This window comes from Mustela putorius, unplaced genomic scaffold, assembly GCF_011764305.1.
Source record: "Mustela putorius furo isolate JIRA1106 unplaced genomic scaffold, ASM1176430v1.1 tig00001033_pilon_pilon_pilon, whole genome shotgun sequence".
Taxonomy (NCBI): Eukaryota; Metazoa; Chordata; class Mammalia; order Carnivora; family Mustelidae; genus Mustela; species Mustela putorius.
In genome coordinates this window covers 2,365,303-2,383,024 of record NW_025421540.1, presented here as the reverse complement: position 1 = coordinate 2,383,024, position 17,722 = coordinate 2,365,303, and the positions used below count along the sequence as shown (strand labels likewise).

At 56.4% G+C, this 17,722-nt stretch overlaps 1 protein-coding gene across 2 annotated transcripts in view; it reads right to left on the bottom strand.

Moving 5' to 3' along the window:
• Positions 1-798: 798 nt before the first annotated feature.
• The window catches only part of GALNT2 (polypeptide N-acetylgalactosaminyltransferase 2), a 179,453-nt gene continuing 162,529 nt past the window's right edge, over positions 799-17,722 (bottom strand). Inside the window, exons 12-16 of one of the 2 annotated variants that reach the window (XM_045087094.1) lie at positions 15,563-15,655; positions 15,144-15,227; positions 13,009-13,135; positions 7,112-7,231; positions 799-3,446 (exon numbers count right to left, since the gene is read on the bottom strand). In XM_045087094.1, coding sequence (XP_044943029.1) covers positions 3,291-3,446; positions 7,112-7,231; positions 13,009-13,135; positions 15,144-15,227; positions 15,563-15,655 — 580 coding nt within the window. In that variant the 3' untranslated portion in view covers positions 799-3,290. The remainder of the gene's footprint in view (positions 3,447-7,111; positions 7,232-13,008; positions 13,136-15,143; positions 15,228-15,562; positions 15,656-17,722) is intronic. The other variant, XM_045087095.1, reaches the window with a different exon arrangement.

Below are 17,722 nucleotides of genomic sequence, written 5' to 3'. Positions count from 1 at the left end.
CCACTGAGCCACCCAGGAGCCCCAAGGGCAGGCATTTTAAAAGGCTGAGCATGAGGGGGAAGGACCTCAGCCAGCCTCAGATGGAGCTGGGCGGCCCATAGCTGGTAAACAAGTATGGATTTTAAATACCATAAAAGCACTGAAAATATTTGCCCCCTCCCTCCAGCCCAGTTGGGTGGGCGGACCCCAGGCTGACTCCAGGTGAGCACTCAGGAGTGGTGTGACCTTGAGCAGGTGAGCCCTTGACCTTGAGGAGGTTAAGGGCTTCAGGCAGCAGCCTCTGGGGCCAGCTGTGGAAGGCAGGCTGTCGCACTGTCATACAGGTTACTGTGAGCAGACGCAGGAACGCATTCCAGGGCTTGGCTCCGTGCCCGGCACATCATGAATACTCCACAGACAGAAACGGTACTACAAGTAAGAATAAACACCACGAGGGCCCAGCAGTAAACAGCGAATGTTTTTTAAAAGTGTGAAAAGAAATGGTCATGGAGGAGCACTTGCGTGGCTCAGTTGGTCAAGCGTCTGCCTTTAGCTCAGGTCGTGATCCCAGGGTTCTGGGATCGAGCCACATATCGGGCTCCCTGCTCAGTGGGAAGCCTGCCCCTTCTTGTGTGCCAGTCCTCTCTCTCTCTGTCAAAAAAAAAAACAACCCCCCCAAAACCCAAAATCTTAAAAAAAAATGGTCATGGAGTGGGGGGCCCCAGAGAAGACAGACCGTCTCCCCACACCCCCAGATGCTAATCACCCTCCCTCCCCCCGTAACGCACCAAGAATGACTGCAGCCATTGCCAGAGAGTGTTATCTATAAAGTATCTTCTCTTTATTTAAGTTAAACAATTTTCAAGGATGGTTTCCATCTATAAAATGGACAAAGTACAAGCTCTGTACAGCAGTTCTTTTTTAAAAATCAACTGGAAAAAAAATTACCAAACTATATTTTGAATTTGCAAAACATACTCACAGAGACCATCATTTTAGCTTTGATGAAGACGTAAGAAAGACCACCACAGAGAGGACAACTAGCTTCGCCACACTTTGCTCAAAGGGCTCTTAGGAGAGAGAATCTGTACTTGTAAAAACCGGAGTGCGAGGGTGGGATCGTCCCGTTGACTAAGAAATACGCAACCACAGGAAGTCACTTTGGCACACTGTTGTCTTGTAAACATAGCTCACCTCCAGGAAACCCGCCCAGCCGCACCTCTGCTCACAAGGCCCACGGGGTCCCAGACTGCTGCACCCACTCCCCTGCACCCCTAGCTCAGGGTCGAGGAGAGACCCCAGAAGGAGCCAGGTGGGCCCGTCCTGATGGGACAGGCGCCATGAGGGTCCTGGGTGGGGTGGGGGTGTGCGAGGAAAGGACGCGTCAAGGACCCGACTCAAATTTGTTGCACATCCAAGCCAAATGTGTTTGCTGGCCATGGGGTATTTTCTGGTGAACATGGGCCGTGGCTCACAGGGGACAGGGTCTGAGAGGAGGACCCAGGTGCCCGGGCTGAGACTGCCTCCTGCCCCACCTGCACTCAACAGCCTTGCACAGGTACCCAGCCCTCTCTCCGAGGCCTCCCCGTAGTCAAGACCGGTCTCTGAGACAGGGTGTGCAGCGGTAACCCAGCCACGGCCTCCCTGTCCACTGAGCGTATGTCTGCCTACTGGGCAGAGGCCAAAAGGAAGGCAGGACAGTCCCCCAGCCACACCTCCACGCCTGATCCCGGTGACCCATAGCAAACACACATGGGCATTTTTCAATGAAGGAAGAAAAAACAGTAGCGCTCCCTTTTGGAAACAGGAAACAGGCAGGGAAGAGAGTGGCACTTTGCAGACTATCAGCCCAGCAGAATCTTCTGGGCCATTTCTCACTCTGTGACCTCCCGGGCCCTCCCCTCGGGGCCCAAGGAGGTGCATTTCTGACACACTTCCCACCACGCGGGGTGGCCAGCCTCTCTGAGACTGGGCGCACATGTGGAAGGGGAGAAGGAGGGAGGGCGGGGCCCCTCCGTGGGAGGCCTGGACTGCCCTGTCACCGTGGGGCCACCGCAAAGGCAAGGGGGGTTGCTGTAGGGACATTCCTGGGCATCTCTTCCTGTCATGACTTTTAGTTCCTAACAAGCTTGTGATTTATACTGACATCTGCTTCCTAACACACAAGCCTCCTGCTCTGTTCCCAGAATCCTCCATGACCAAAAGCAGGCCCCTGGGCCAGGGAGGGACCCCGTGAGCAGGCCAGATTCCAGAGCCCAGGGACCAGCTCCTGGGACACACACAGTTCGCCCCATGACAGCCCAGGACAGCTTCCTATGGTCGCCTACTGGGAGCTGGGAGCCTGGGTTTGGTTTTATTTTTTTGTTGTTTCCTAAGAGAAAAAAAAAAAAATTAAAAAGACCCAAAGTAATGTTTGTCAAAAAAAATAACCCATCCTGGTTTCCAGATACCAAGGGCACAGAAAGTAGGTTCCAATACCGAGCAGTGGCTTGTAAGCTGAGCCAGTGGAGGGGCCCCCAGCACCCCAGCCTCCTGGGGCCCAGTCAGTGGCAGGGAAGCCCCCCGTGGCCCCTGTACCACCTGCTCACTGGTGGGGCTCCGGGGTGGGGGAGGCGCTGGAGGCCACCTTCTCCCCGCCCCCAAAGGGTCCCGTCCCTCTTCCTTACGGCTGTGAACTAACTGCTTTGTGGGGAATTTACAAGATGAGGACGACCTATAGAAACCATAGGGAACTGACCGTACATTCTTTCTTTTATATATATTTATACTTACTGTCCCACCGTAGAAAGTTCCTATTCAAATAGAGCAAGTACATCATGTGGAAGAGGGGGGTCTGTGCTGGGAAGACAGCGGGAACAGAGAAGTGGGGACAGGGACGTATGACGTAATCCTGCAAAATGACTCGGGTCACCGTTGCAGAAACCAGACATGATTTCGATGGGATCAAAAATGGAGATTTCCAGAGTGTTCCTCACGGTGACACAGCAGCGATGCCCCTTCTGCTCTCCCTGTGCCGCGCTGGGGCCCGCGCCTCGGCCGTCCCTGGGGGGTCGCTGTGGGCAGGGGGAGGGGGCGGCCTCCGAAAGGGGGCCCAGCTGCCTCCCATGGGACGAGGAGAGCGGGTCTCTTTCCCAGCCTCTTCGGCGTCCACCCAGGCCCCGTGCCTCGCACACGTTCTCCGACGTTCCGACCATGATGGAATACTGAGGTATATAGTTTCGCAGAAAGTTCAAGAAACATAATCGAAAACAGGATCTCCAAACTCAGCCGGCCGGTGTGGGGGCCCGGTGGGGGCCGCCTGGCGGGCTCTCCTACTGCTGCAGGTTGAGCGTGAACTTCCACTGCTGAGACAGGGCGGGGCCGCACACCTCCACGCTCAGGCCCCCGCTCTTGGCTGCGCGGCTGTCCAGGCACAGGTTGCTGCCCACGTGCCGCAGCTTGGAGTTGCCCTCGATCTGCTCCCATTTCTGCAGGAGACAGGAGAGGGCCTTACGGTCATAGCGCACACAAGACGGAAGGGGACAGACCCATGGGCAGGGTCTCCTAACTATATGAAGAGCAAAAACGCCAAGCCTTTTTTTCTTTTTTGGTGGTGGGGGGCGGATCTTGGATCACAACAGAGGAGTTAGCCACTGCGCCAAGACCAAGCAGCCCCGGGGCCGGCCGAGCATCCGGGAAACAAACCTGTGCTCTCTGCCGGGCTCGCAACTCCAAACCTCCACTCTGTGCCTGCCAGGGCCTGAGTGTCCTGCCCCACCCCTCATCCAAGCTCCAGCACTCTGGGCACCTGCCCATCCTCGGTCAGTAACCCGAGAACTGGAGCTAGAGTGCCTCCTGGGGAGATGTGCATTCATCCACAAGAAGGCCTCATCTGATGCTATTTTGCCTCCAGAGGAGCCCTAGGAAGCTGAGTCAGCTCAAAGAGGACCCCGATCCCGCCCCTGGCTCCTGGAAGGCAGCCCCACTTGGAGGCTGTCACCTGGCAGCACTTCCACACTCCCACTTAGGGTCTCGGGCTCAATTAAACTAGGGGAACAGTGTCAGCCAGCCGAGAGGGAAAGAGATGCCTGAGTGGACAGAATTACCATGTTGAGGAACCCGTTTCTATACTGTCTGTTCTCTCTGCGAGTCTGTGAGCTCCTTGGTGGGTCTGAGAAACCTGTCTCAGCCACTCCGGGGCCCCCGGCACTCTGCACGGCAGGGACCGAGCAATATTTGCTGAGTTCCAAATGCAACTCCTGTGAACACAGGGCCTGACATCTCCTTATCCGAACGTGTATGCCCTCCCCACAACCAAGATCAACCCCAACAACCAACCCACCCTCAACTGACCAGCTAACCACACTCAGTCAGTCAACGAGTAAACCAACCAACTCACCAATTCACCAACCGATCCGCCAACCAAACAAGAAAGAAAACAAAGCCCACAGCCTTGCCTAAATGAAGTCTAAGCCCCCCCCGCTGTTTACCCCATGTAAAAGTCTATTTGTTCTTTAAACGAAAAAAAAAAAGATCACACTTTTTTCTCCCCAAAGCTCTCCTTTCATTAATAGAGTCTGTGATTCTAATTAATTTTTTACACTGTGTGCACTCAAGCTCCTTTCCATAAGTATTTCTGCAAATCCTTTTGACACCACGGAATTGAATTCACCTCCTCTTGCCTCCCCTTCCCGATTCAGCAAATGCACACACAACACGAACACACACACGTGCCTGGAAACCAAACAGTCCAGCTGGCAAGAAGGTGCGGCTTTGAGATAAAATTAGCTGAGGGGCCTCCTCTCAGAGGGCAAGTGGATGGGGGCAAGGAGGCAGAGCAGACAGAGAGGAACCCGGCACCCCGAGAACCGGCCTTCTGCGCGAGAACAGGATGCTGGGATGTTCTCACGGGGGCCCTGTGATACTCACTCAGGCCACTGCAAACCCAGAGCTTCTGCCAACAGTGAAATTCAGGGCAATCAGCTGAGCACAGGGAGGTCACGGCTGCCTGCCCGTCATCCCTCCTTTCTGGCTCCCTGGCTGTCAGTCAGTCCTCACTCGGGCTTCTGCTGTTGTCACGTAAAGTGTGTCTGTGGTGCAGACAGCCCTGTGCTGCTCTGAGTGGCCAGGAATCAGGCTTGACAAAGAATATGGAATGAATGGAATCTGATTCCCTTCTCTGGAGCGGCTCTGCCTGTCAGGTGTCAAAGCCTCAGCTAAATGGAAGGTCTTTAAAAAAAATAATCCAACTCCAGCTCTGTCTCTAATCAGGGGTTGGATTTCTGGGCCCTTAAGGCTCTGCTGGAACAGGACCACAGGGCTCCGCACCTGGTGAGGTCTCAGGGTCAGAGGAGCTGTCTGCAGGACACTCCCTTCCCCTGGTGGGAGCCTCTCCGTGGCACCCTATGCTTCCCAAGAACCGGGATCGCACCAGGAACACCTGTCCGCTCTGGAAATAAGGTGAGCTCCTACTGAATGAACTCCTCTAGGGGTTCAAGCGTCCATCAGAAGCCAGGCTGGAGTTCCACAGAGCCGGGGACAGACCCCACAACCAGGCCAGGGATGGACAGATGCAAGTACTTCCCTGAAGCCAGGGACCTGGTCGCGGCCTGCGTCCTCCCAGGTGACATCGGAGAGATGCTGACTCCGTGGGTCCCACCTCTCCTTTGGTAAAATGTCTCGGACAAGAAGCCCACTCAGGCTCCGGGCTGTGGTTGGCTCTGTGCCTCCATTTCTCTACATCTATGTATTCCATAAAAAGGGACCATACAGAGACAAGCCAGTGCTCCCCACGGTGGCATGTCGGAAGGTATAAATCCGCAGACACTCGGGAAAGAGAGAGTGTGTGTATGTGTATGAGGTCTCACCCACTTGAACTTCCTCATTTAGCATTTTTGCAAATTTAAAAAGCAGAAAATTTAATGAATAAATAAGAACAGGCAATTTTTCTTTGAAATACCCGGTAGAGTGGAAAGAACGAGAACATCACCAGAAATAAGCAACAGCCGACTGGTGGCTGACGAGAGAGGTGTGTCGCTAGGTCTTTTCTTCGGGGCCGTGGGTTCATCAGTACAGGGAGTGAATCAGAATGAAAACACCTTCCTTCGGTGACACGGTGATGAAGCTTGCTTTCTCTTCTAGTACTTATCTGTAGGTCAGTGCTGTGCTAACTTCTCGGCGGGTTTTGCGTCTGGGCCGAGGTCCCCACCTGCCGTAGTCCCTCCCACCCCCCAAGGCCGCACACCTGCGTGGCCCCCTGTGCTTCTGCTTCTGTGGAGAAGCCACGAGCCGGCAGGGCCTCCCTGCTCCTGGGCCTGAGGTCTGCGCCTCCACTCGCCAGGGATGTGAGGAGGCAGAACGCGGTGGGCTTCCCGTGGTCATGGCCAGCACTCAGACCAGCTCACGCATTGCCACCCACCTCTCTCCCGTGTTCGCCAGCACCACCAGACACACACTCTCAGGACACGCACGTACGAGGGGCTGCTACAAAGAAGGACTGGAGAAGGGACCAGCGGCTCCGCTTACCTGCACAGCGGGGAGGAGGAACTGACCTGGAGGCGCTGAGGCCCCTACCTAGTGAAGGTGCTTCCAGACCCTCGTAGGAGCTGAACTCACAAATGTGGCCCCTTCCCCTCAGTTTCGCTGGAGGGTGAGGCACAGACAGAAGCAGATCAATCAAGAAGCTGTGGAAGGGGGCGGCCAGCTGGACCTCCGACTCTTTGATTTCGGCTTGGGTCATGATCTTGGGGTCACGGGATTGAGCCCCGTGTCGGGCTGCACGCTGGGCAGGGAGTCTGCTTGCCAGTCTCCGTCTGCCTCTGCCCCTCCCCCTGCTCTCTTTCTCTCTCTAAAAAAAGTGAATGAATCTTTGGAGAAAATAAGTTATGGAGAGACATACCCCGGGATGAGGGCACTCACGGAGCTGCCCACGACCATGCACATCCCGCACGCAGTGTGAGCACTCCGACCCCACGTTTGCCCGGCACGGGGCTCATGGATACCTGCCACCAGCCAGGAGCTTCCTAGCTTGGTGGTAGACGGCGGCCGACCAGAGCCGAGGTCCAACAGGGCAGCCCGATGGGACAAAGGAGCAGGTGGTCGAGGCCACAGGGGGCACGCGGGAAGGCTGGGCTGAGGGGCAGGGGCGCCCTACCTGTCTGGTGTCGTTCTCTCGGCAGCCCTGCAGCTTTACAACAGAACCCGGCGCCCGGTCCACCACCGTCAGGCACAAGTCCATGTGTTTCACTGACTTCTCCTTCGTCAAGGCCCATTCCTGGAACACAGCGCAGGGGGTCAGGGCCGCACCACGCACAGGGTGGAGTGACGGGGCTCGAGAGGGACAGGGTCCTGCCGCCGAGCAGAGATCCCGAGCCCCCCTAGCCGCCTCAGGGCCGACACGTGACTTCTTGCTGAAGTGCAGGTCTCCACCTGGACATGCCAGGGCTGGGGGGTGGGAGTGGGGGGCTGCCCAGGGCAGCGCCAAGTTCACCGACTGACGTGGCAAAAGCGCTCGGAGAACACGAGTAACTAAGATAAACGGTATGAACGGTTTCAGCCCGGAGCGCGTGTCTGAGCGCCACACCCAGGGCTCTACCATGGACTGGGAGCTGGGAACACGGCGGCCCACGTGTGGATCCCCCAAGGCGGACAGGTCAGGGTCGACGTTCCCGCCTGCATCATTTTGGAAAGACTCTGCCCCCCTGCAGTGTGGCTTGGAAACAGCCTTTACGAATGTGGATTGTAATGTGTGAAGATGGAAATTACACATGGAGCGTGTAGCGAAATACGCAGCATGCGGCCTCACTGCGCAGTGAGCTGGTTTGCTGACACTCCCTAAGGCCTGAGCTCCCTAGGGACGGATGTGGGTATTTACACACACATACCTCGTGCCAACACCAGGTGCCCACACTACGCCCCATGAGAAACTGTTATTACCCCATCTCAGAGATGGAAAACTGAGCCAGAGAGTGCTAAAATAACTTGCTTATGATTTTTACAACACACACACACACACACACACACACTAAGGGCTGAGAGCACGACCACTTATAGGACACTCTAAAAGGACAGGACGGGGGAACATGGAGAAGATGGGTGAGGAAGCACGAGGCCCCAGGCAGAAGGTTCTCGGAGGGGCCACGGGTGGGACAGGAGGAGACAGCTTCCAACCTCCACTCTAGGACCCGACCCTTTCAAATGGGTCAATTCCCAAGTGAGCCTTCAGGACCCAGAAGCAGCCAGGCAACTTCCAACCCAGAGTTCCACCGGGACACACTCCCTACCAGCGTATGTCTTTCTGCTCTCTGCCCAGGAAAGCTGCTACGACTTAGCCATCCTTCCTGTGACGGTCCACGGTGTCCCGAGATGCCTCAGGTGCCCTCCCAGGGCCTGACCCACGGCCGTGAACAGTCAGGCAAGGCCCCGACCTCCCGGGGCTGGCTCTCCAGCGGGGAGAAAGGCTCACCCACGGATAATGTACACGGATAATTAAATGCAACAGAGAAATTATTTTTCTTTCTTTTTTCTGTTCTCAGGGGACAGAGGTAAGGGAGGGAATAAATTACCTTTTAAAGGAGCCTCACTGTTCAGTGCCCCAGTCACCTTGGAACAGATGATCTGCCCGAGACAGGCCGCCAGTCTGGGCTCCGGAGAAGCCCCCTGGGCTGTTGGCAGCTTCCTCCTCTCCTAGCAGGGAGGCAGACTGGGACCGGGCTGCCTCCTTTTCTTTGGCTTCACTGTTCTCACCTTTTAATGACTGTTTCGCAAAGTGTGTTCCTGGAGGGATTCTGTGAGAAGTCTGTCTCAGGTCAAGTAAGTTTGGGGAACAGTGAGTTTGGGCCACGTGTCTTTCTGCGAAGTCACACATAGGCTCTCCGAGGCCCTGGAAGGCTGAGCATGGAAGAACCTGCTCTCACTGTTTTCCTCAGCCTCTCTCAGACTGGAGAGCATGAAGCCCTGTCGCATCTGTCCCCATCGGTCCCTGGCAGTGAGCTCTGCAGAGCATTCTCTGGGAAGGGCCCCACGCCGCCCTTGAGGGTTGATTCCAACTTACCGTCAGGCTGTACCCCCCACAGCCAGTGCCTCCGAGGTCCCAACGGGCACTCAAGAGTCACCTGTATCCCAGGGTGGCATTCGATGCCCCCCAGGAAGGAGTACGCGCACCCCACCTTTCAGTCACTGAGATACGCATCGTGCCTCCAGCGCGGCTCGCGTGAAGTACCGGAACGAACCCGCCCCCACTCGTGGGTAAGCTTCTAGATGCTTCTTGGAAGCAGGTGTCTAAAAGACACTGGAAGGGTTGCAGATACTCAGGGAAAGCTCACGTACAAATGTTTCTACAACCTCCTTGCTATTGTGTGTTTAATTATTTTACAGCAGACTTTACACTGAATTCCAGGAAAACTAATTCAGCTGTGCAAACAACAGAGCTGGCTGCCACTTTGTTCTTCTGTTGCATTTCAATGATCTGAATTTGTAAAATAAAGCTCATAAATATTTAAGAATTGCTTTTTTGAGCTGCCACTCTTAAAAAAGCACGGCCATTAATTTCTCCGTTTCCTGGGTGTCTGCTGAGGCTCCGCCAGAAACCAGATAAGAAGGACGGTGTCTACAGTTAGGAAACGCCACTTACTCTCTCATTTCTCACCCAGGCGGCCCAGCACTCAAACAACATTGCTTTCCATCGGTACGGACGGGCCTCCTCATGGGAGGGTCACGCGTCGGCACACCCGTGAGCAGCACGCCTGAGCCCGGGCCTCCTGCTGCCTCGGATCCTCGCTGCCCGATGTGGTGGCCACCACCCACCTTGGCTGAATACCTGACCTCCTCTGTCACACCGGCTGCATTCTGAGTGCTCTGCGGCCACACGCGGTCCGTGAGAACCTCACCGGGTGTTGCAGATGGAGGACATTCTCAGCAGACCGGGCAAGGCTGCTGGGGCTGGTCTAGGCTGCTCTCTAGGCCACAGGCTGGTCCACGGAGGAACGTGGGCCCCCAGGGTGTGGGAGAAACCCGTCGCCCACTGGTGTGGCCTCCTCCGCTAGAAAACCCTCATGGTGCAGTGGCTTGTTCAGAATCACCTGCCTGGGGAGATTTCACAAACCCCAATGCTCTGGGACTTCAGGCCGATAAAGTCAGGCTCTCTGGATGGGGGACCTGACATCAGAATTTCCGGAAAGCTCTCGGGGTGATTCCAGCACAAACCCACAGGAAGCAGGCTGAGATGGTAGAAACCTGCTCCCTGGACAGGCAAGACTGGGTGCTCCCGTCCAGGGTCCCCGAGCGCCCCACAGCTGGCCCAGCGAGGACTCCGCAGACATCTGCTGTGGGGAGGGAAAGCTCCTCCGGCCCAGTGTGAGAACAGCCAGGGTCTCACAAGGGCAAAAGGCAAAAAAAGAGGGAACGGAATGCTCTGCACAGGCCATACTGTTTGCTCTCAGCTGGCAGCCCCAGGCACAGCACTGGGACAGCCCAAGTCTGGGCGTGGCCATGGCCCAGCACCGTCAGCCCCGCACACAGCCCCGCACACAGCCGGGAGCTCCAGGTGGCCTCCTGCACCATCCCAATCTCCTCCTCCCCCACACACGGCACCCTGAGGGCAGCTCATCATCAATCAACTCCTGTGCCTACGAACAAGGGGACTATAACCAGGACAGCTGTGAGAAAAAAAGGGGGAGCTATGCAAAACCGCGCAGGGGACGGGCCTGAGGGAGCCATGTGCCCGGCAGGCCAGGCTGATCGGCCTCCCCATGGGCTTGCAGAGCGGGGCTCGTGGGCTCAGAGACCAGCCTGGAGGCAGGATCTGGGGATCCAGAGCCACGGCCACCAGTCATCACAGGTGGGGGCGACCACGCAGACCACGGAAGCTTTTGTGACCAGCCACGGGGTAAAAGGTACCATCCATCCCCGAGGCCGTGCAACATGGGCAAGAGCCACACACGGCACCCAGGACCGAAGCTGGTGCCTGGGGAGGGCAGGGTGGGGGCAGCGGGAAATCCCTATCGGCCACCGTGCATACCTTCCAAATGCATGGAGTCAGCACTGGTCAGAGCTGCTGTAAGGGAGGACCCCGTAATGGTCACTGAATCATCAGAACGTTGCACACGTGACCGAGGGGAAACCCCGGTGACTAACCGGGGGCAGGGTGAGGCCAGCCTGGGACAGGAACAAGTCTAACAATGGAGACGGCAGGTAACGTGGGGCCGCGCCACCTCTGAATCCTGACCCACAGACCGGTGCATTAGCCAAATTCTGAATTTCGGCCACGAGGACCAGAAGCGCCCCAGGGCTTAGCAGGCCCAGGAGCACGGCCCTGCTTCCGGAGACTCATTGGATCCACTGTGTTCCAGGCCATCCAAAGCTTCCCTTTTTGGAAGGCAGCACTTCAGTATTTTCATTCCGGCTTGGCCAGAGACAGATAAAACCCCGCGTCTCCCGGCGCCCTCAGCCTCCGCCTCACACCAAAGCCCCAGTCCTCCTTGCGCTGCGTCCCTGCATGGCTTCCTGCAGGCAGACCTGCACCATGTTGCCACTGCCGTGCGCATCGGTGGGACCCCAAGCCACGTGGTCCCCAGCAGAAAGCGGAACCACAGTGTTTCAATTTTAGTATATGCGCTGCCGAAGTGAGCACCCACGGTGAGTTTCAGACAGAAGGCCTGACAAGGACACGCAGAGACACTCTTGGCAGGCACGGCGTCCTCTGTCCCTCCTATCCCCACCCAACAAACCTGGCCTGACTCGAGTCTTCTCTCCTACTCTACTTCTTTCCTACTTAGACCTTTTCCTTCTGGCCGACTCCTAATACCTCCTAACATTTTGAAATACTCAAAATCCACAAACCAGGCTGCACCCCGAGGCTGGTTGGGGGCTCACTCCAAGCTCACAGCCTGTCCCCGGGGAGCACTTGCGGGACCGAGAGGCCAGGCTCTGAGGACAGAGGTGAGACCCTGGGAGCCCGGGAGTGGCATGTCTGCGCTGGGCCAGCCCTGGCCGCCACCTGAAGCCGCCTCCACCTCCCTTGTCTAACTGAGGATGTCCAGACCGGTCCAAACAACTGTTAAGATGACATCACCAAGTGAAGAGAGGGGATGAAACATCTGGGGGTCGCAGTCCACCCAGATACTCCCTGGGGGGATTAGGAACAACCAACTTTATGTAAAAGCAGGTGCCCTCTCTTAAAGAGAGTTCTATTTAAAGGAGGTTTTGTGATCAGTAAATCTGGGAAACACTTAGTTAATCCCCCATCCCCCAATGGCCCCATTTAAACTGTAGGTCCTCAGAGAGCTTGGCACATTCTCAAGGAAATAAGAATACCTAGCATGACCCAGAGACTCTTCTGGGTGCAAAGCCCACATTTTACCAAATACCTATCTTTTTTTAAGGGAAAACTGCTATTCTAGAACATTGTCTTCTGGAACATATAGGCCATGTTAGGCCCAACAGGCCTTTACTTCTCTGTTTTATTTTCAGTGAGGACAAGAAGGTGTGGGGCTTTATGCATCCAGGACAAGCTGTGTGTGTGTGTCAGACTGAAGCTAGTAATTGTTAATATTCTCTACCTAAGCCTGTGTTATCTAATAGGCAGGGGCCGATAATGACTCTGGCGGCAGCTGCAGGGTCCGTGCCTATTAAAACTGGGGCCTGAGCAGGTGTTTATGAGCTAGTTGGAGACCAGACACAGATGGGGACACAGAACAGGTGCTCTGGGCACAAGCACATGCCACAGGGATGACAGAGGTGGTGGCAAGATGAGGAGGAAGAGGAGGAAGGCCACCAGCCCTGCAGGCCTGCCTTGATGAGAGATGCTGGATGTCGGTGGTGACCGCAGTGTCCCTTGCTGTGGTGCAGAGGCCGGCCCGAGCCGATGGCAGGCTCCACGCATCGCTCAAGATCTGGCACATCCCACCCCGAGCCTGGGGCTGCCTGCCTGTGGGTGACCAGCCGGGGCCGCAGGCTACCTTAGACACCATGGGTCACAGGAGAAGCAGCAGCAGGGACTTGCAAGCTCGGGGCCTGCCCCTGCAGGGGCTGCAGCCCACCCCCCACACATACCTGGTTCCCCCCTGCATTGTGACACTCGTAGACTCCAACGACACCATCCGCAAAATGTCCTAAAGTGTCCAGGCAGTTGGTTCCCTGCTGCAAGGCCCCAAAAGCTATATCCTGGTGGTCAGGGACCCTGGAAAGCAAGAGGAGAACCATCTGCTTAATTCCACAGGTCCCCCAACTCCCACCGTGCACCCCCTTACTTGGCGAGTCCGTCTCTGGCAGCAGGAACCCTGAGAGGAGAGGGACCCCTCCCACAGGCGGGCTGTGTCAGCAGGGCAGCATTTCTCGAATGCCCTGGATTTCTAACCCGGAGTGAAGACTTCAAGCTGGAGAAGCATTCTTTCCGTACCAGGAAAACGTTTCTGGAAAGGAAAAGCTCCTCCACTCCTCACTGTCAGCCTGTTGGAAGTTCTTCAGAAAAGTAATTCATGAGGTGAGACCCCACGGCCCTGGGCTTTCCGGCAGACTTGGGATCTGACCTTTTTCTGGCAGAGGGGAGAACCCGCGTGGCTGTGTCCGGCAGCCAGCCACCGACAGAACTGGCACGTGTGGGCGGGGCCACATGCCTCAGGATTCCATCCGGGGCTGTGCTCGGCCTGGGCCCCACACCTGCTGTGCCATCTCTCGCTGTCCTCCCAAACCGCGGACCCTACTGCACAGCAACTGTGAAGCAGATCTGTTCCAAGTATCACGGAACACGTTTCACTGCAAGCACGTGGAGCCCAGGGCCCAGGGCACGGGGTTGGGGGGCGCCCAGTGAGTAGCAGTGTGCACTACAAACACACATGAATGTCAGGTCGGTGTCTCCCCTGCCGGGCACGGATGGGGGTGTCAGCATCCCCTGCCAGTGTGGGACTCAGTGTTCTAGACAAGTGGCACAGGCCCCCAGCACCCCACAGCAGGGGTATGCGAAGCTGCACTCACTCTGGCTGGTAGCACTACCCACCACATTACAGATGACCATGACGGCAAAAGCACAGTGGTCCCCATGACGGGGCTGCAGGCCATAGTGGGAAGCGCCGCGCGGGCTGGGCGAGAGACAATGAGCAGCGGCTGCCCGCGGGTGACCAAGTCTGCTCTCGGGCCTCAGAGCAAGCCGCCTGACACAGACAGGGCCCAAGGGAGGAGGAGGCCTGCTGTCCCCACTGCTGGGGGACAGCTGGATGGCTGTGAAGAGCAGCTGGGAGGCACAGCTGCGTTAGGGAACGCTCAAACAAACCTTGGGGACAAAGGGCTCTGAAGGAGCCGTTAGCCTGAAGGATAACGGTGGTGACTCCAGCTGCCCCTGCGTGGGAGCAACGCCATTGCTGGGAAAGGAGGAATGTGCCACGTTAAAGCAAAACCCGTCTGGCAATCCCTTTACGAGGATGACGTTTGGATGGGTCCCGAAACCCGCAGACCTGCAGGCCTCTGAGGAGGGTCTCAAGGGCTCCCCAAGGGAGCGGAGCGGCCATTAGCCCAAGAGGAAGCAGCGGGTGTAGACAGAAGCCACAGAAGAGCACTTCTGCCACCAGGAAGTCTCCCGGAGGGAAGCGGGACCCGGTGTTAGTGCCCGACGCAGCCTGGAGGCAGGGGTCTGGTCTCCAGGCTCTGCTGGGTACTGCCCTCTGTTCACAGGACCACAGGATGGGCACCGGCATCCGGGCAGCAGGAGCGAAGCGGGAGGGTGGTAGAGGGGCAGGGAGTGGATTCATTCTCTGGTCTCTGCGTGTCAGCGCTGCGCGTGGCTCCAGCGCAGGGAGGCCGGGCAGAGGCACCTGCTGCACAGGGAGGGCCTGGAGCCGGGGGGGGGGGGCTGGGCACTGCCCCTTGGGCCACTTACAGAGAGGGTGAGACAACAGCCCTTGTCCTCTAGCCAATAGGGCGTGAGCTAAACGAGGTGCCACCTGGGACTGTTTCCGCCTCTGGAGAACAGGAAGGTCACCCAGCAGGAGGCCACCATTCGGGGAGCACTTCTCAGCAGTGCTTAGGGACAGCTGCGGGGTGAGGACACACAGCTCTTGCTGGAAGCCCCAGCTCCTGGCCTCTCACCAGGGCCACAAGCTTAACTTGGTCACCTCTCAGGGCCTCCTGCCTCTGACATTCATGGCTCCTAAGCCCTCGCAGAGCAAGGCCCTGACCCCCCGCAGTTTACTTACCTTAGCTCCGGGTAGACGTTTTCCAGGTACCACTTGAAAGGCTTGCAGCTAAGTTTCTTCCTGAGCTCCAGTCGGCTCTGAATACTGGAAAAGAGGGAAACAAGATTCCTTCACCAATTTCGAGAACGGACAATCTCCTTACATCATATCTGGAAAGCTGCTGAGGGGAAGAGGACAGAGGCAGACAGTGGAGCTTGGACCATCCATGCTCCTGTCCCCGCGGCCCTGGCCCACCTCCCACATGCCTCCTGCCTTGGGCCCTTGCCCAGCCTTGAGCAGAGGCCCCTGCTCTGAAGCCTGGGCGATGGTTCTCACCTCAGGCAGCAGGATGGTTCGTGGGGTGTGGGCTGAGCACAGGCTCCCCCACCCCCCGCCAGGATCCCGAGCAAAGTGGCAGGAGAGGCTCAAGTGACACTCACTTTCCATAAGGAACGTTTCTGGCGGAAGGCACTGCTGCGTAATAGAAATTTTTGTATTCGTCCATCCAGACCTCTGCTGCCCGGCGGGTATTTCTAGAAACAAAATAAGGATTCTTGAGCTGGGATTTGCCTTCTTTCCGTCAGCGTCACTCTGTGTGCACTTGTCTGCTTTGAGGGCTACTTGGGAAGGGCCCCTGAGGTGGGCAGGCAGCGGTGGCACGGACGCAGAGAGCAGGCTGTCCCCGCTCAGCACCCAGACTGGTGGGTAGTGGGCAGTCAGCGGGTGCTTACTGAGCAAACGGAATTCGCCTTCTCGTCTTTTATAGAAACAGATTGTCAAAGAGCAAAAGGCAGTTAGACCTGCAGCACAGGCAGGTCCTGGGAGGAAAAGACTCAGGCTGGACCAGCAAGAAGGATACAGGGCGTCACCACGGTAACCTGCATCATGTACGCATGGGCGGTTGGCACAGGGGAGGACAGCCAAGGAATCCTTGGCCTCTGCGGCCCTCCTCATCATGGCTGCAACATGACTAGATAGCTCTGGGGAAAAGGTAAAAATAGGTAAGTACTATTAAAAAGACTTTTCCCCCTGCAGACCTGAGCTGAAAGAGTGTTTGGTTTGGACAAGGACAGGTGATTGGGAAGGGGAGAAAAGCTTGCAGCCCCACATCCGGGGCTCCCGCCCACTACACCATGCTAGAGGGACCCAGATGGAACAGTCAAGAACACCATATGCTTAAATCTCAGAACCGCACCTCCTTACAGCTCAAAACCATGACGCGTGATCAGTTAAGGCCACTGGAACAAGCTACGTTGGCATACAGGGCCGGTGTGCAAGGACCTGGACCGCTCGTGGGTAAGACGAAAGGACCGCACCCATGCATCTCGGAGGTCCCTTTTAGCCCTGATGGCTTCAATGGCTTCTGTGAATTCTGCTTACATAGTGGTTCTTAATCTCCTAAGTCATTAAGTAATTAAGTCATTTCTTAATTCTTAATGCGAAGCACCATCTTTCTGTCCAGTTACTAGAGAAAGACCCGTACGTAGCCTCAATGAGTTAGCGCCGTGCCCTGCTCGATGCTGGGTTCGGTTCATTCATTCAAACGTTTTTTCGGTACCTATGAGATGCCCGACAGTCCTCTTGGTGTGTGGCGAAAGGGGCCCCCAGAAGGGTCCGCTTTGATGTGTCCTGGTTCCCCTCGCTTGTGCTTCCCTCCGCCCACTCCCATACTCAGCGCAAAGCAGCTCCACCAGGAAGCGGGCAGCAGAGAGAAGGTGTGGCTCGCATGGGCCAGCTCTACGGCTTGGTGGAGGTAGCCGAAGAAAGTCCGGTAAGAAACTAACTCGAAACACTGGTTTCCTCTGTTTAATATCAATCATATTAATAGAGTGTCGCTGTTAGCTCTAACCCTAAAACCAAACGTCTGTCTAAGGCTCAACCGCACCACTGTGCTACGGTTCTGACGGGGACCTTCCCTCGCCCCGGGGGCTCTAATGAGCACATGTGTTTAAGCTCACACACAGCACCCTCCAGTCTCTTAAGGGGCTTGTGGGACGCTAAGTGGAAATGCAGCGAGAAACACGCCAGTGGGATCCCTCTCATCCGGTCTTAGGGGATGTGGCCACCATCACCGGGGACTGAACTAAGAAGCTGCAGGTGCGTCATAACACCTTACCCCACTGAGTGTGGGTGCCCACATGCAGAGCTGGGGTGGTAAAACAGCGCCTGTAAGACCCCATGGGGCTACCTGCTCCATTCATTCATTCATCACTTACTCACTGACTAACCCACACAAACGAGATCAGCCTCCACACCTGTTCTGGTGCCCATTTCAATCTGTACCTAACAGACAAGTTCCAGCCACCTTGGCACTAGCGGCCCCTGCAGGTCTGGATTAGAGAGTTCGACGTGTGGGGATGACTTGGAATCTGGAGCTCGACTGCCCACGTGACCACACGGCTCTGGCATTTTCTGCCTGTGTGAACTTGGACTGCGGGACTGAACCTCCCTATGCCTCAGTTTCCTTTATGGCACTTAGTTCACAAGGTTTTATGAGAATGATGTGAGCTAATATCTGCCTGGTACTCAGAACAGCTAGACACACACAACATACTTATAGGAATATTAGCTATTTCTGAAGCCCAATTTTTAAATGGTGA